General features: G+C 37.9%; 1 protein-coding gene across 1 annotated transcript in view; it reads left to right on the top strand.

Moving 5' to 3' along the window:
* Positions 1–1,874: 1,874 nt before the first annotated feature.
* acap3a (ArfGAP with coiled-coil, ankyrin repeat and PH domains 3a) overlaps positions 1,875–14,366 on the top strand; it is a 51,401-nt gene continuing 38,909 nt past the window's right edge. Inside the window, exon 1 of the mRNA XM_063016177.1 lies at positions 1,875–2,017. Within this exon, the coding sequence (XP_062872247.1) occupies positions 1,971–2,017 (47 nt within the window). The 5' untranslated portion in view covers positions 1,875–1,970. The remainder of the gene's footprint in view (positions 2,018–14,366) is intronic.

Here is a 14,366-nt window from a genome sequence, read left to right as displayed (position 1 = left end):
TGTTATAAAGACAGTTACACCACCACCTGCTATGTCTCATAGTTATTTCTTTGTATTCATGAACTCCTTCATTCTAATCAAATTTACTAAAGAAAGAACAGTGCCATAGGGAGAAGCAATTTGCTTAAATAATACAATTTAGCAGCAATTCAGAACCCCTCCCCTTCTGTTCCAACTTCCTGTGTAAAGGGTTTTCTTTTTTGTGAACTTACTCTATAACCCCACTCGAATGCCAGTCTGGACACTCCCCTATCCCACAGAGCGGTGGAATAAAATCCCTGCTAATCAGTAGTCCAGGCCCCCTTCGCTCGGTTCCTCTGAACAATAGAACACTGACAGAATGTAGTGAAGTGCTATGCTGCCCTCCCCCGGGCTGCTCAACTTCCTGTGAATTAATAACATTTTCTATTTCTGGCCTCGCCTACAAAACATGGGGACTCGAAATAATTCTGATTAGTCCTTATCATTCAAAGTGAGGCGTAAAGCAGTGCCAGTTTAATCAATCTACCTGCATTAAAACCAGATGGCAATCTTTGCTAAAAAGCTCAAATTGGATTGCGGTTTGTACTTTCATGCAAGACAATCATAAAAACATAGGTTCAATGACCACAGAATCACATGTCCCAGTCCACTGAGTACATCATATTTTAACCCTGTATCAAAATTAAGCATTATCCACTAAGACTCATTGCTGACATGTTGGCAAAGAAACGTTGTACAAAGTACTAAATGCAGGATGTCAGTAGTTCTGGAGCTGACCAGAAGTTATTTTGGTCAGCTATATGTCATTTGTGTAAAAGTGGTTCTGGTATTGTTGGTACAACCTGTCAAAAAGGATAAGTGAGATTTATTTCAGCTTTCAGACCAGAGTGAGAATTTCTACCTGCTTCACTAAACATTTCTGTTCTATCAAATCAATAAGTAATGCAATACCAAACCTTCCACTGTACACAGGAATGCTAAAAGTGTTATCACTGTTTTTAAATGCATTAACCTGGTCAGAATTGCAATAGGTTTGGAGCATTTCTAGGAAACACCTGGCACAACGCTGGAATACAACCTGGACATGTTGCTAGAACACACCCACTCTCCCATTCATTCATACTAAAGTAACCACTTCATCTATTGGCAGGTATTTTTTAATAATCTTTGGCATTTTTTTTTTTACTTCCTACTAAGTAATTTGTATTTCTACATTGCAATTCCTCTATCCAGATGCTGCCTAAGCAGGGTCTCAGCTTAGCACATACCTTTTCCAGCCCTCCCTACATTGAGCTCTAACACAAGTTTCACATTATGCACACGGTAGGATATTGGATATGACTAGATCAATAGAAAAAAATGCAAAAGAAAAAAAATCAGTGGGTCATGTTTATATTATTGCACAATTTTTTGAATTTAAACTCTGGAGACATTTAAACCGTTTAAATTCTACTAAAATCTGTAGAATTCTTTTTGCACACCTGTTCAAAAATATAATAACTTTATTTGTTGCTCATTAAGTTTTGTATCTTATCCCTGACGTTAATGTAATCAATAGTAACAAGTTTTGGGTACACTGGGTGGGTTAAAAGTAAAAATAGAATGTAAAAATCCTGCCAGAAAGTAGCTACCAAGAGTAGATACGAAGTAGATAGCACTGGTGTTACCAACCAGAATGTAACATGTTTGGAACGTTATAAATAAGTGGATATTATGTATTGCTGGTAGCAAAAGAATCACAATTTAAACACAGCGTGTGAAGGTCGTGTTTGTCGGGGACACGTTTTCGTGTAGAAGCAGCACTTTAACGACGTTCCCTAACTCATTCACTGATCCCTATCCGTTAAGTGGTCCTGCCCACGGTGACACTCTCTCCTACAGTGGACGAGCGCTTACAGCAGGACGTTGGATTGTTCCTGGGTATTTTTATTATATCTGCCTGAAATGAGATTTTTGCTTTAAAACCGACGGACCAGATTCGCCCCAAAATGACGGTGGATTTTGAAGACTGCCTGAAAGATTCACCCCGGTTTAGGTATGCACAGATTTATTCAGTTTCGCTTCAGCTGTGTTGCTGGTGATCCCGTTTATCTATCAGGGTGACATTACATAGCGGTTTAAGCAGTTTCCTTGGTGATTAGGCAAAAAAAAAAAAAAATCATATGTTAACAGCATCTGTGCAAACTGCCATTTTATATCTGATTTCCATTGTCTGTTTTACTGTGTCCTTGTATTTCGCTTCACCCCCTTAAATCTATCAGCCGCGTTGGATACATTTTGGAGGGATGTTCAGTGTGACGAACATTCACGGTTTCATAGGGTACACGAGCAAATACTTTCATGCTACAGACCAGTTCGGTGCATTCTTAAGTAACAAAATGCGGCACATGTAACAGTAAATTTACATTTAAATTCGGAATGGGATTAATTAATTAAGTCTTGGCTAAGTGCTGTACTAATCCAATCTACTAGTCTTATTAAGTCTGTTATGAGTGCTGTACTTCAACAACCTGTAGTCCCCTGTTTAATACAATGACACATTATCTTTGATTTACGCGCATTTGAACGCACCATTAATATTACTTTTGAATTTTGAATTTTAACGGTTTCTAACGGAAACTGAAAATTCTGACTGAAATCTTGCAACTACTCTTACAAAGAAACTAAAGAAGAAAATCTGTAAAAACTCGTATTTTTTGTAATACTGTTTGCTATAGCAGCCGTTTATTAACTGTATTACATATTAAATGTTCGGCTACCAGAAAAAAACCTGTTTGGTATAACGGTAAGACCATGGTGGTTGTTGGCAGAGCTAACACACTGGCATTTTAGTGTATTTGGCAGCCAAGGCTAATGCTGCAGTTCGTGCCAGTTCACAGCAGGTGGCTGTATGACAGGAAAATATGGATGAACAAATTTCATATAGACAGGAAACTGAAGAACATAAGAAAGAATATAAGAAATTACATTTTCTTCACTCACTTAACTTAAAAAGAGCAACCACGTGATCAGTTATCTCAATGCTTAAAGATCATTATATTGCAGGTAGAATATTGATATTACTATGGCCATTATAGCAGTCAGGGTTGCTAGACTTCCAACTTTTGAGTGGACATTTGGGTACTTTAACTCCCTGCCCTTGAATAAGGACAAAAATAGGGTTCCAGAGGTAAAACTATGCTATTTTATAATAGCACAGTATAAAGGTGAGTAGTTATGTTTAAACACCTGAAACTTTTCATTGTGAGGCTGGGTCACTGACATTGTTTTAATGTTATGTGTGGAATATTTCAAACCAAACACTTTAAACGAGAAAAGTTAAGTTTTTATCCGTATTGGGTATTACCTGATGGTCAAGCAGTGATGATGCGGTTGCGAACCTACGTAATCTCTGCTGGTTCTGGGTATGGTTTATATTAAGTATATACCAAGCCAATATAGTGTATTGCAATCAGTACATGTACTTGCCTAAAACCCTGTAATGGAGCTGACAGAACACACATTAACCATGTAAACATAGGATTTAAATTTAAAGTATACCATGATAATGCTGTAAACGTTTTGCTGTGCAGAGAGTCGTCAGCACTGTGGGGATGCCAGTACTTTATAGATTGTTTTAGAAAATAGGCTACTTCAGTTTTTTATAATATTACAGATTTTGTTAGATGTTATTGTGAATATACATTTTATTTGGTTGTTTACAGTCTTAGACTTTGACATACTGTTGGCTGAATTCCAGATAAAGACAGTAAATAAATGTTTAAAACATTTGGCACAAATGGCATGCAGAGTCTGTGGGAATCCTATTCACTGAATGCTTGGACATGCTGGACTGTGATTTGTGCAACAGCATGTCACTTGAAGAAGAATTGTTCAACGTTGTAGCTGACTGAGTCCAGCCTCAGCACATTTCTGTATAGATTTTTACATTGTTAATGGAAAAAACCTAAATATGTGGAAGAATGGCTGGTATCTATAGATGTTTATTAGAAACAGAATGCCTGAATAGCCAGCAAAACCTAAATGACCCCCTTCTCTAGTGCTCCAGTGACACAGAGGGAGGACTACTTACAGGAGGTAAAAAAAAAAACATGGATGGAAGGAACGCTGGGAGTCCCACGGACTGTCTCTGTCGGTGCTGCACACATCTTGCTACAGAGGTTAGATAAATAAAGGATGCATTCCTTTGCAGCCACATCCCCTCCACACAGCCAGTTTAACTCCCAGTACGCTCTGCGTGTGTGTGTGAAAAGATACAGTGAGAGTGAATGTCGTGAGAATGTATACGAGCAAGCAGATATGATCTCTGCTCCAAATCAAAGACTTCCAGACTTGCTAGGCCTAATGGCTACCATCTGGCTTTGTGTCTAAATACTGAGTGAAAGGTATTTACAGAAGACCTCTCTTGTTTATATGTAAAAAGGACCTTTAAAATAGAGGGAAATGTCCTTATTGTCCGTTAAACTATTTTCACCTAGTGCTCTTTGCTATTTGATATTTGAGCACGGTAAGAGCTGACTATTGCTGCTTTATCACCAGGCAGTGATATATTTCTTAAAGCTGTGATTGTTTTGCTTTTAAGTTTTATTTTACCTACCTAAATTCGGTTCACTGTCTTGTCAGGGAATCAGGAGTACTTATCAGGGATTTACAGACATGACTGAAAATATAGATACCTTTCTATTTTATTGAAATAAAACTCCCAAACGTGCATTAACTACTAAAAGTGTTTAAATGAAAACATTTTTATATTATCCATATACTGTATGTGGGTCTCTGGTTTGAACAAGAACAAAGTCATTTTATTTTATTGTTGAATTGTAGATTTAAACACAGCTTGGAAATTATTATTGGTACCTACTGAAACATTTGGGAAATAATTACAGTGAGGTGACAGTTTAATCAGAATGTTCTGTTTTAATTAGTCGTACCGTCTTAATTAGTATTTTAACTCTAAAAATCCTTATGCAGCCAGTTTAAAAAGGAAAATAATCATCTTGCTGTTTTATGCCACTGTAAATATAACTTTATTAGCAGCAAACAGAAGGAAAAGCAGCAGTGTTCTGAATAGACAGAAAGAAAGGTACCTGCCAAGCATGTTCAGCGTAAAGGTTACAACACCATTTATTAATAAATTTTTGAGGCATTCATTTATGGCAGGTAAAGAATTTGAAGTCTGTTGAAGCCACCTGACCACCCATTCCATTGTTTCTGTCTGATGCCTGCTCTTTCAGTAATAAAGAAATCAATCATAAAGTAACAAGACATGAGCTGGAGTTGTACTGACAGTTTCCAAAAGAAATGTCCACTGTGCCACGTGCACCAGCCTGTGGCCTTGTCTGAGCTATTTCTAGTCATATGATGGTGCTCTTAAATTGTGGCTATTTTTGCAGAACCAAAAGACTCTTGGTGACAGCATGCAGTTAAAATAGGCTACTTGTGGTGGAAAATTAAATATGAGCCTGGTGTAATATGTTTTTGCAGAAGTTAAATCTATCAAGCTGAAGTCTGTCTTGTTTATTTTGCTGGTAATTCTATAATGCAGTTATTTCTGCTGACTGCGTCCTTGTGAATTTGATCCACATTAGCTTGCTTAGTCATAAATAGAAATTTTTTTTACAAGTATAAGACTTGGACATGGACATTATAACAGGTCCTAACTGTCAAGTATCCATTGCCAGTTGCTTTGAGGGTGTTTCCCACGTGTGACTGTCCTAAATCTTCTCTGGCAGAACATACCCATTGTTGCGATGCGTCATGGCTAAGCTGTCATACTTGCTCTTTTCACTGGAACTGAGTGGCTTCCCGCTTCTTTTTGTGCAGCTGCCGGATGTGTGGAGGCCTCCTTGCCGCAGGGCTCCTCACTGACTCATGGTCATGATACTCTGAGATGGAGGACACAAGATATTATGAAGGACACTCTTTGGAGATGCTGACTTTATAAAATGTCTTTTTGAATGTCTTTACTCATTTGATTGATTTGCTTGGGATTTTTTCCTTAAGTAATTCCTCAGCTCTAAATGAAAATGAAAGAGAGACCTGATCTTGTTTGCTAATTTCTTTGACTTTACACTTCTACTACACCTAATAATTAATGGACAAATCTAATGATGTGCATGTATGTGACAGCATCACACATCTGTACTCAATGACTAGTTGCACACCCCTAGTCTAGTTTACACTTACATTTATAGCATTTAGTTGATGCCTTTATCCAAAGTGACTTACATTTGGGACTGAATACAATGCAAGAAATCAAAGGCTAATAGCCTCAGGGGCCCAAAAGTGACAATTTGGTGGTGAGGCTTGGATCATCAGATGACTAATCCAGTACTTGTATCGGCTGAGCATTAATATCATGGTCAATACTCGCTATTTGTTTTAGATCAATTTTTTGTAGATCCAGTCTACCGCTGTGTTTTATGCTGTGACGTGTGTGATTTTGTCATTGTCCTAAACCCTACCACTGTTGCCCCACTGAAGTTTTGCTTTCATTGACACTGTAAGTTTGAAAAATCTGGGCTGCTGTCAGGATACAGGCAATAATGGCAGAAATAAGCAACCCAGTAAATTAAATTGGTTCTTAGCACACTGCATAACAAATAAAATCTGAACTGAATGCAGCCAGAGCTCACTTTGTATGTGGTCCATCTTGTTGCTTCTGCTGTATTTCAAACTGACCTACTTCCTCTTTGTGGATTTGTGTTATTGTGCCTGTTCATCTTTGTAAATGAGGTTTCCTTGAAGTTGCACTTTGTGTGAAGAGAGCCAGTGACCAGGCTGTCAATCTGTGACAATCTCAATGTGACACAGACTCTGACTGACTGTTGTTTCTCAAAGCAATGTTTAATTTTCATGATCTCCTGGTCTTAAAGGAAGGTGAAAGTAAACTTAACACAATTCCAGTAACACGATCACAGCATGGTTAAAAGAATGGAATGTTTAGTACAGTAGTATGTATTTAAGACTAATTATGACATTCAGGAGACATTCATTTAGGATACTGTACGTAATCTATGAGGCACAGTGGCACAGCAGGTAGTGTGGACCCACACAGCGACATTCACTTTCATTCAAATTTCATGTTCTTTTATGGATGTGGATTTTTGGAGATAAAGTCTATTATGTTTGTACGTAATAATCCTGGATGTGTTTGCATTAGGAGTGGAAACAGTACAGTTAGGCAAAACTTCTTTGGAAGTCAAGAAATTGCTCCTTTGCCAGTTGGTACTGATGGCCAGGTTTCTTTCTTTGCAGTCCAGTGCATCAGACGATTTGACCCAGATTTAAAAGAAACTGCTTTGCAAGAAGCAGAGTCTACTTCAGAGAGGCTGAGCAGGCCAGGAGGATTAAAGTGTAGGCTCAGCTGTATTGCTCAGGATCTGAGAAAATCATCTTATCAGTTTTCTCTTTGATATGAAATTCCACTTAAATGTGGAAAAAGATATTATTTGAAGCTGTATGGTCTGGTTGTTAAACCCAATTCAGTTTTTAACACTTTCAGAAATTAAATGGTCTAGAAATGCTGATACAAGTCATCACAGGTTTGTGGTAAAATGTTGATGCATATTTCAAAAAGAAAATCCTCTAGTTTTCTTTGGCATGAAGAAGGTGACAGTAGACTGTGCAATAGTCTCAAATATATTACTTATATACACCGATGAGGCGTAACATGACCACTGATAGGTGAAGTGAATAACACTGATTATCTCTTCATCACGGCACCTGTTAGTGGGGGGGATATATTAGGCAGCAAGTGAACATTTTATCCTCAGAGTTGATGTTAGAAGCAGGAAAAATGGACAAGCGTAAGGATTTGAGCGAATTTGACAAGGGCCAAATTGTGATGGCTAGAAAACTGCAGCTCTTGTGGGGTGTGTCCCAGTCTGCAGTGGTCAGTATCTATCAAAAGTGGTCCAAGGAAGGAACAGTGGTAAACCGGCGACAGGGTCATGGGCGGCCAAGGCTCATTGATGCTTGTGGGGAGCGAAGGCTGGTCTGATCCAACGGACGAGCTACTGTAGCTCAAATTGCTAAAGAAGTTAATGCTGGTAATGATAGAAAGGTGCCAGAAAACACAGTGCATCACAGTTTTTTGCGTATGGGACAGCAAAAGGGGGGCAATATTAGGAAAGTGGTCATAATGTTATGCCTGATTGGTGTATTACACATATATTACTTAACACTTGAAGCTCATACTATTATTGATTTACCACCATGCTTAACAGCTGGTAGCAAACATTGTGAGTAGAAAGCATGTTTGACTTCATTAATACATGAATCAGTCCAGATATAGGAAACATGGTGAAAGTTGATTAGACCATATTAAATGTTTTTGCCACTGCTCAGGGGTCCATTGAAGTGCTTATTCGTTTTTGTGGTTTATTGTGTGGTTGCATTTAGGGGTGTTTTGCAACTTTACTTTGAAGTGCTTTCTATCCATGTGACCAAAGTTCCTCTTTGCTAATGTCATTTGTGATCACTGTTCCTCTTTGCTTGTACCTTTTGCTTATGTATTACCTGGATTACCTGGAGGCTCTCCCCTTTCAAACATAAAAAAACTTTTACCTTTTTTATTATTGCCACTTACATTTTGGCCTCTGTGGAACTCATATCTCACGTAAAATGACTAATTATCAGAGCTCTTGTGAAGCTAATACATGTTGTAAATTAACGATGCACCCAGTAGAATCTTTTTATGTATAGCTTCACTATAAAGAACAAAGTACAAAGACCCACATTATAATTATTGTGTTTCAGTCACAACTATTGGTAACAGGTGTAATAAATCAAATTCTGCAGTTTAGAGAAGGCCCTTTACTGTTCCAGCATAAATGTGCCCCTTTGCACAAAGCAAGGTAAAAACAAAGACATGAAGAAAAGCTGGGTTTAAGGAAACTTCAATGGCCTGCACAGAGCCCTGACCTTAACATCACCTAACAGCTTTGGAATTAATTTGAACATTAATTAATTGATGCTTTCTACTAAATTCCCACAGACATACTCCAAAGTCTTGTGAGAAGCATTGACAAAAGAGAAAAAATCACACAGAAGTCATATAGCCCAAATACTTTGGCTATATAGTGTATCTTTGTCAGTAGGATTTAATCATTCAAGTTTTTATGTGGTGTTTCTGTTTTTATCTGTTTTTATTCACCACCTGTACATTACATCGCTTGAAAAACAAGATGTTACATGGAAATCTTAGGTTGTGTCTCATTAAAAGGCTGCACATGTGAAGGACACAAATCCAGGACATTGTCAGTAAAGGTCTACTCTTAACTCTTATTTTTTGTGTTTTAATATATTTTTATGTACATGGCTGGGATGGTGTTAAAGTAATCTTTACACCATTGCAAAGCCCAGTGAGAGATGTCAGAATCTTTAAGTGACTCCAAAAACCCTGGCAATGATGTCATTTTGCCTTTTGTTGAGGTGGCTTGGCTGTCTTTCCTGTTTCTTTGCTGCTCAACAGCCGATCCATTCACACAAAGCCATATTCTGAGCAGCCTGCTAATTCATCATCATAGAACCTGTTGCATCCTGATAAAGGGTCCCTCAGGAACAGCCAGGACATTTTATAGGGCCAATTGGTCAGTGAAGTGGTTCATTTATTTAAATGTAGGACATGTGACTCATACAGTTTTCTCCAGATTATTATTCATTTGCATTGAAAAGTCGCATTAGGAGGATTACCGAGCATCTGCTTTTACCATGGAAGTCTTGCAGCTTTTTACCACCCATGTTTAAACAATTTACATCTTTTTGTTCTTTGGTTTTGTTTTGTTTGTAGAGCTAGGTTAGTTTAGAGTAATGGACTTGCCATCTGATCTCAGTTTTATTAAGCTATTGGATTACTCTGGCTGCTAGAATTAAATCTAATTTTACCCCTGTTCTAAATCAGAAACAGCCATCTGCCAGCTTCGATAAATCTGCTGTAGCTTTTTGTTGAACTACATCAAAAGTCTTTCTTTTTGTCTGTGGAGCCTTATGTCTTGTTAATGAGTATCACAATTGTTTTTTATTTCTGAAAAAAACAACAACCTGGAAGTCTGAAAAAACACCATTTGTGTCACAATGTCACCCAGTAGTTTTACTCTACATGACTTTAAATGCTAGGTGACAATGTTTTTTTGTTTCTATTTTGGTGACAATGCAAAAATGTGTATTACCTGTCTCTAATGCATAATAACTCGCTTGTTGTTGAAGGACAAAGTGTGTGTGATGTTTAGCAGCAGTTCCCGTGACAATTGGAGGAACATCTGGTTGTTCCCAAAGCTTTTATTCATTGTGTACTATTTTCCTTTATATACATTTCTCGTATAAACTAAAGCCTTGCAGAAATAAATTGCTTGAATGACTTCAGATGATGCCTCCTTTAGGTCCTTGCTAAATAGATCATATCTAAATAGATCATATCAAATTTATTTGGTTTTTTAAGAAAACTGCTACAGCAGGAAAGACATCAAATCTCAATGAGCTGGAGAAGAATGGCCAAAGATTTCAGAGAGGTGTCAGGCTTGTTAGGACTTACTGAAATTGCTGATACTATAGAGACAGAATGCCATTGGAACCACCCAAATAGGCATTTAAAATATACAATACTTTTGGGTAGGATGTACTGATCCTACAATATCTGTAATAAGGGGGATACTAGTCTAAAGCACATGATTGATATTGGAACAGTGTGGGGGGTTAAGGTAAGATTTTGATCTACGTAGGTGAACAAAGCCATCAGCACGTTTTTAATAGTTTACATAACTCTCTAGCACACATTCAGTGTAATTACTGTGACAATGTCTGTTTCTGATATTGAAGGTTTGATATTGGCCTTTACTTCAAGATTTTATATCGATAACATACAGAATCACCTTTGCCAAGTTTTTGATGGGTTACTCGCCATAAGTGCTACACTACGAATGTTTTCTTAGCAGGATTTCTTGTGAAGCTTTATGCATCTGGTTTACATTTAAAGAAAAATTTATTTTATGATTCAGGCAGAAAGAACGTAACTGGTAAACTTGAGATTTGTACCACAGCTGTCTAATGTAACATAGTGAAATCCTTCTCTTTAGTCACCATGACCAAAGTCAGATGTATGCTTGCCATTGGGAGTACAGGTGTGTAAACATCCACACATCACATTCCCCAAATTCACTGTCATGCAGATTCCCTCTTGGATCTGAACTGGAGAAGTCCCTGATGATCTGGAGATCATAAACCCCAGCTTTAGATCTTTCTCTGAATCAACGGGAAAGGTCAAATTCATTTTCCAGCACTCAGACTGAGCTTCCTCATCACGCAATCAAAACACATTTAATTGAATTCATATTTTCGACAGAATGGGAAGCAGACAAATCTGGTTTTATTATCACATCCGCATCTTTGTTCAGTAGTTCTTCTTCCACATTTTGTTCCTCCTTTAGCAGAATTGTGAATCTGAATCATATAGTTCAGTCATTAACTGTGCCTCTGGTGCTGGTGATGTTTGCTGATTCACATGTGCAGAAGCATCTGGTTCTGATTTGGCCCAACCTGCGCTTTCTCTTTTTCCATCTCCCAGCAGGCTCCGGGGCGGCCCTCTGCTTCACTGAGCATTTGTGCTGACTGAAATATTAACATGGGCCTAATGCTGTCGCCAGAAGGGAGGGTGTGTACATAGATGTGTTTGGACTGTAAGAACTGACCTCATGACAATATGGACTGAATCAGACTTCACTGTGTTTATATTGAATGGTATCTAAGTGAATCAGATCTTATACGTAAATAACGGTAAGCAATGATAAACACAGCATTAGTAGTGATCCGACAGCCACTTTCACCTGATGATTAATGAATGGTGGTGTAACACTGCAAATGAAGATGCCAAGTTTATTTTTTCCAGACCTCTGGTTGGAAAAGTGTGGTGGTGGTCTGGACACAAATTAACCATCAATCACTTTATAACGCCCCATGCGCACAAGACATCCCCAGGTTCTGTGCCAGCTTTCCTCACTGTCGGTGGCATCCTGTAGTTACAGTGTTGTTATTGCTGTGGTCTCAGGAGACTCTGTGGTTTGCATTGGTGCTCAACGATGCATGAATAAAGTTCCTTAGACATTATGGTGGTCTGTTTGGTGTGCCTTGGCCCGTACACAGCTATGAAGGCCATTTTCTCCCAGTTATTCATTATTCAAACAGCATTCTTTCCAAGACACATGCACAGATAGGATGTCTTGATCATAACCAGATTATTTTTTACCACTTTAAATAAGTCAAATCAGTAAAGGAGATTCAGACAGCCTACACATGTGGGCTATGTCAGAGCCAAAACCAGTAGTTCAGTTGAATAATAAAAAGCCAAACAGCCTGTAGCATATAAAAGCTAGACCAAACATATTCTTACATTAACGGAGGCGTGGATTTGGGGTGCTGCTGGATTGAAGGTTCTACAAAGCTTGTATTAGCAGCAATGTTTTCACCCCAGTCTTTTCCTTCGGATCATTAGATGCAAAGCACCTAATAAACCTGGCTTGTAACTCTCTCACTCTCTTTCTCTCTCTCTCCTACCTACTCACAGTGTCTGGACTCATACTGGTGCTTCACATCAGTGACATTGGGTGGTTTTTAATCATAAAAGCTGAATGTAACCAACAAACGCGAGCTTTCACATAATGGAGCAAATGTTATATGTCTGAAAAGTTAAGTCTAACTGCACAAGACCACAAGGTTGTAATTTAGAACAAATTTAGGACAGGTCATCATACATTTGGAGTGAACTATGCTACCTAAAGTCTGGTAAATATAGCTGAGGTCTTGCCCTGAAGTATGAAGTAGATCTATGCACTAAACATATATGAAATATTAAAACTGAAAGTTGAATTTCTCTGCACTAAATGCATTAGTTTGACTCTGTAAAAAGTCATTTTCCATCAAATCCTGGGCAATTTCCTTTTCACACTCAAATATCTGCTCATCTCCTCGGACTTTACTAAGGTCATTAGAGTGACTTTATCAGCATCCTGGCATGAATTGAACTGATGACGTCAAAGAGCAACAGTGAAAAGCAGCTTACGGAAACACCTGGGAAAGAAAGCTCTAATGTATATGACCTACAGTCTTTCCGTGTTTCTCCTCCCTCTCTTCTGGTATCTTTGTGTTTATTTTGGCCACCCATTGTTGTCTTTCATTCTTGGAGGTCTGTGATGATGAAAGGGTCACATATCTGTATTTGGTGAACGTGCAGTTTTAGACAGGATACCTTAAACTGTAGCTAACTAAGCTACAAATTGCTATACAGCTATATAGCTGTGCTATATAGCTTGCCCAGATTAATATTTTATTTCCCAAAAACATAAGAAACAATGCTTAATAGTAAAAAACAAACAAACACAAGGTTACATTATTTAATATAATATAAGAATTTAATAATTAACCTATATGGCCAAAACTATGTAAACATTCTTTGTAATTTCTGAGTTCAGAAGTTTCAGTCGCATTCTTTGCTAACAGATGTATAAAATCAATGATATAAAATAATTAAAAATATTTTTTTTCATACATCGCAAAACATACATACAGCAAATACTGTATCTTTAAGAAGAATGCCATTTGTCAAATGTACATTTATACATGTACAGTATAATGAATTGCTTTTTCTGCATATCCAATCTTTCTTGAAAGCTGGGGTCAGAGCGCATGGTCAGCCATTGTACAGCGCTCCTGGAGCAGACAGAGTTAAGGGCCGAGCTCAAGGGCCTAAAAGTGGCTGTATAACAGAGGCTGGATGTGAACCGATATTCTTTTGAGCGATAACCCAAACTAGACTACTACTGTACTATAACAATGTCCTGTCGATTAATGTTAAACACACATCCTTTCATTGTGAGTATAAATGTAGGGTTAGTTTTACTACGTGTAGTAAGAAACTGCCCAATGCTGAGTATGTTCCATTTCAACAAATGCACATGTTTCAATATTGCAGTAGAAACTGGTGGATCAATTGCACAGACATATTGCTCCTATAGGACTTTTTCTTTTGACAGTTGTGCATAAGTAAGCATAATAAAGCTCCCTGCTATGTTTTTGGCTTAGCCATCTAACCTACAAGTGAGTGTAGACCACAAAAATGCTAACACTCCACATTGTTGTTCTTTTGGAACTTACAGCAGTGCTTGTATTTCCATTTCCCACTTAACAGTAATACCAAAATATCAAAGGAATAAAACTAAATCTACCCTACAGTGCTGTAAAAAAGTCATTTCCTGTCTGCCAGTTTTGCTAATTGAACCCAGTCAGGCTTAATTTTAGCCATCACTGTAAAATAGAAATCTTACTCATCTTAAACTTTACTGACAGTCCAGCATTTACCTACGTTTTAACATTAAAACTAAGCCTGGATCTGG

This window comes from Trichomycterus rosablanca, chromosome 19 (genome assembly GCF_030014385.1).
Source record: "Trichomycterus rosablanca isolate fTriRos1 chromosome 19, fTriRos1.hap1, whole genome shotgun sequence".
Taxonomy (NCBI): Eukaryota; Metazoa; Chordata; class Actinopteri; order Siluriformes; family Trichomycteridae; genus Trichomycterus; species Trichomycterus rosablanca.
The sequence above is the reverse complement of the archived record's forward strand: the minus strand, read 5'-3'. Positions and strand labels throughout refer to the sequence as shown.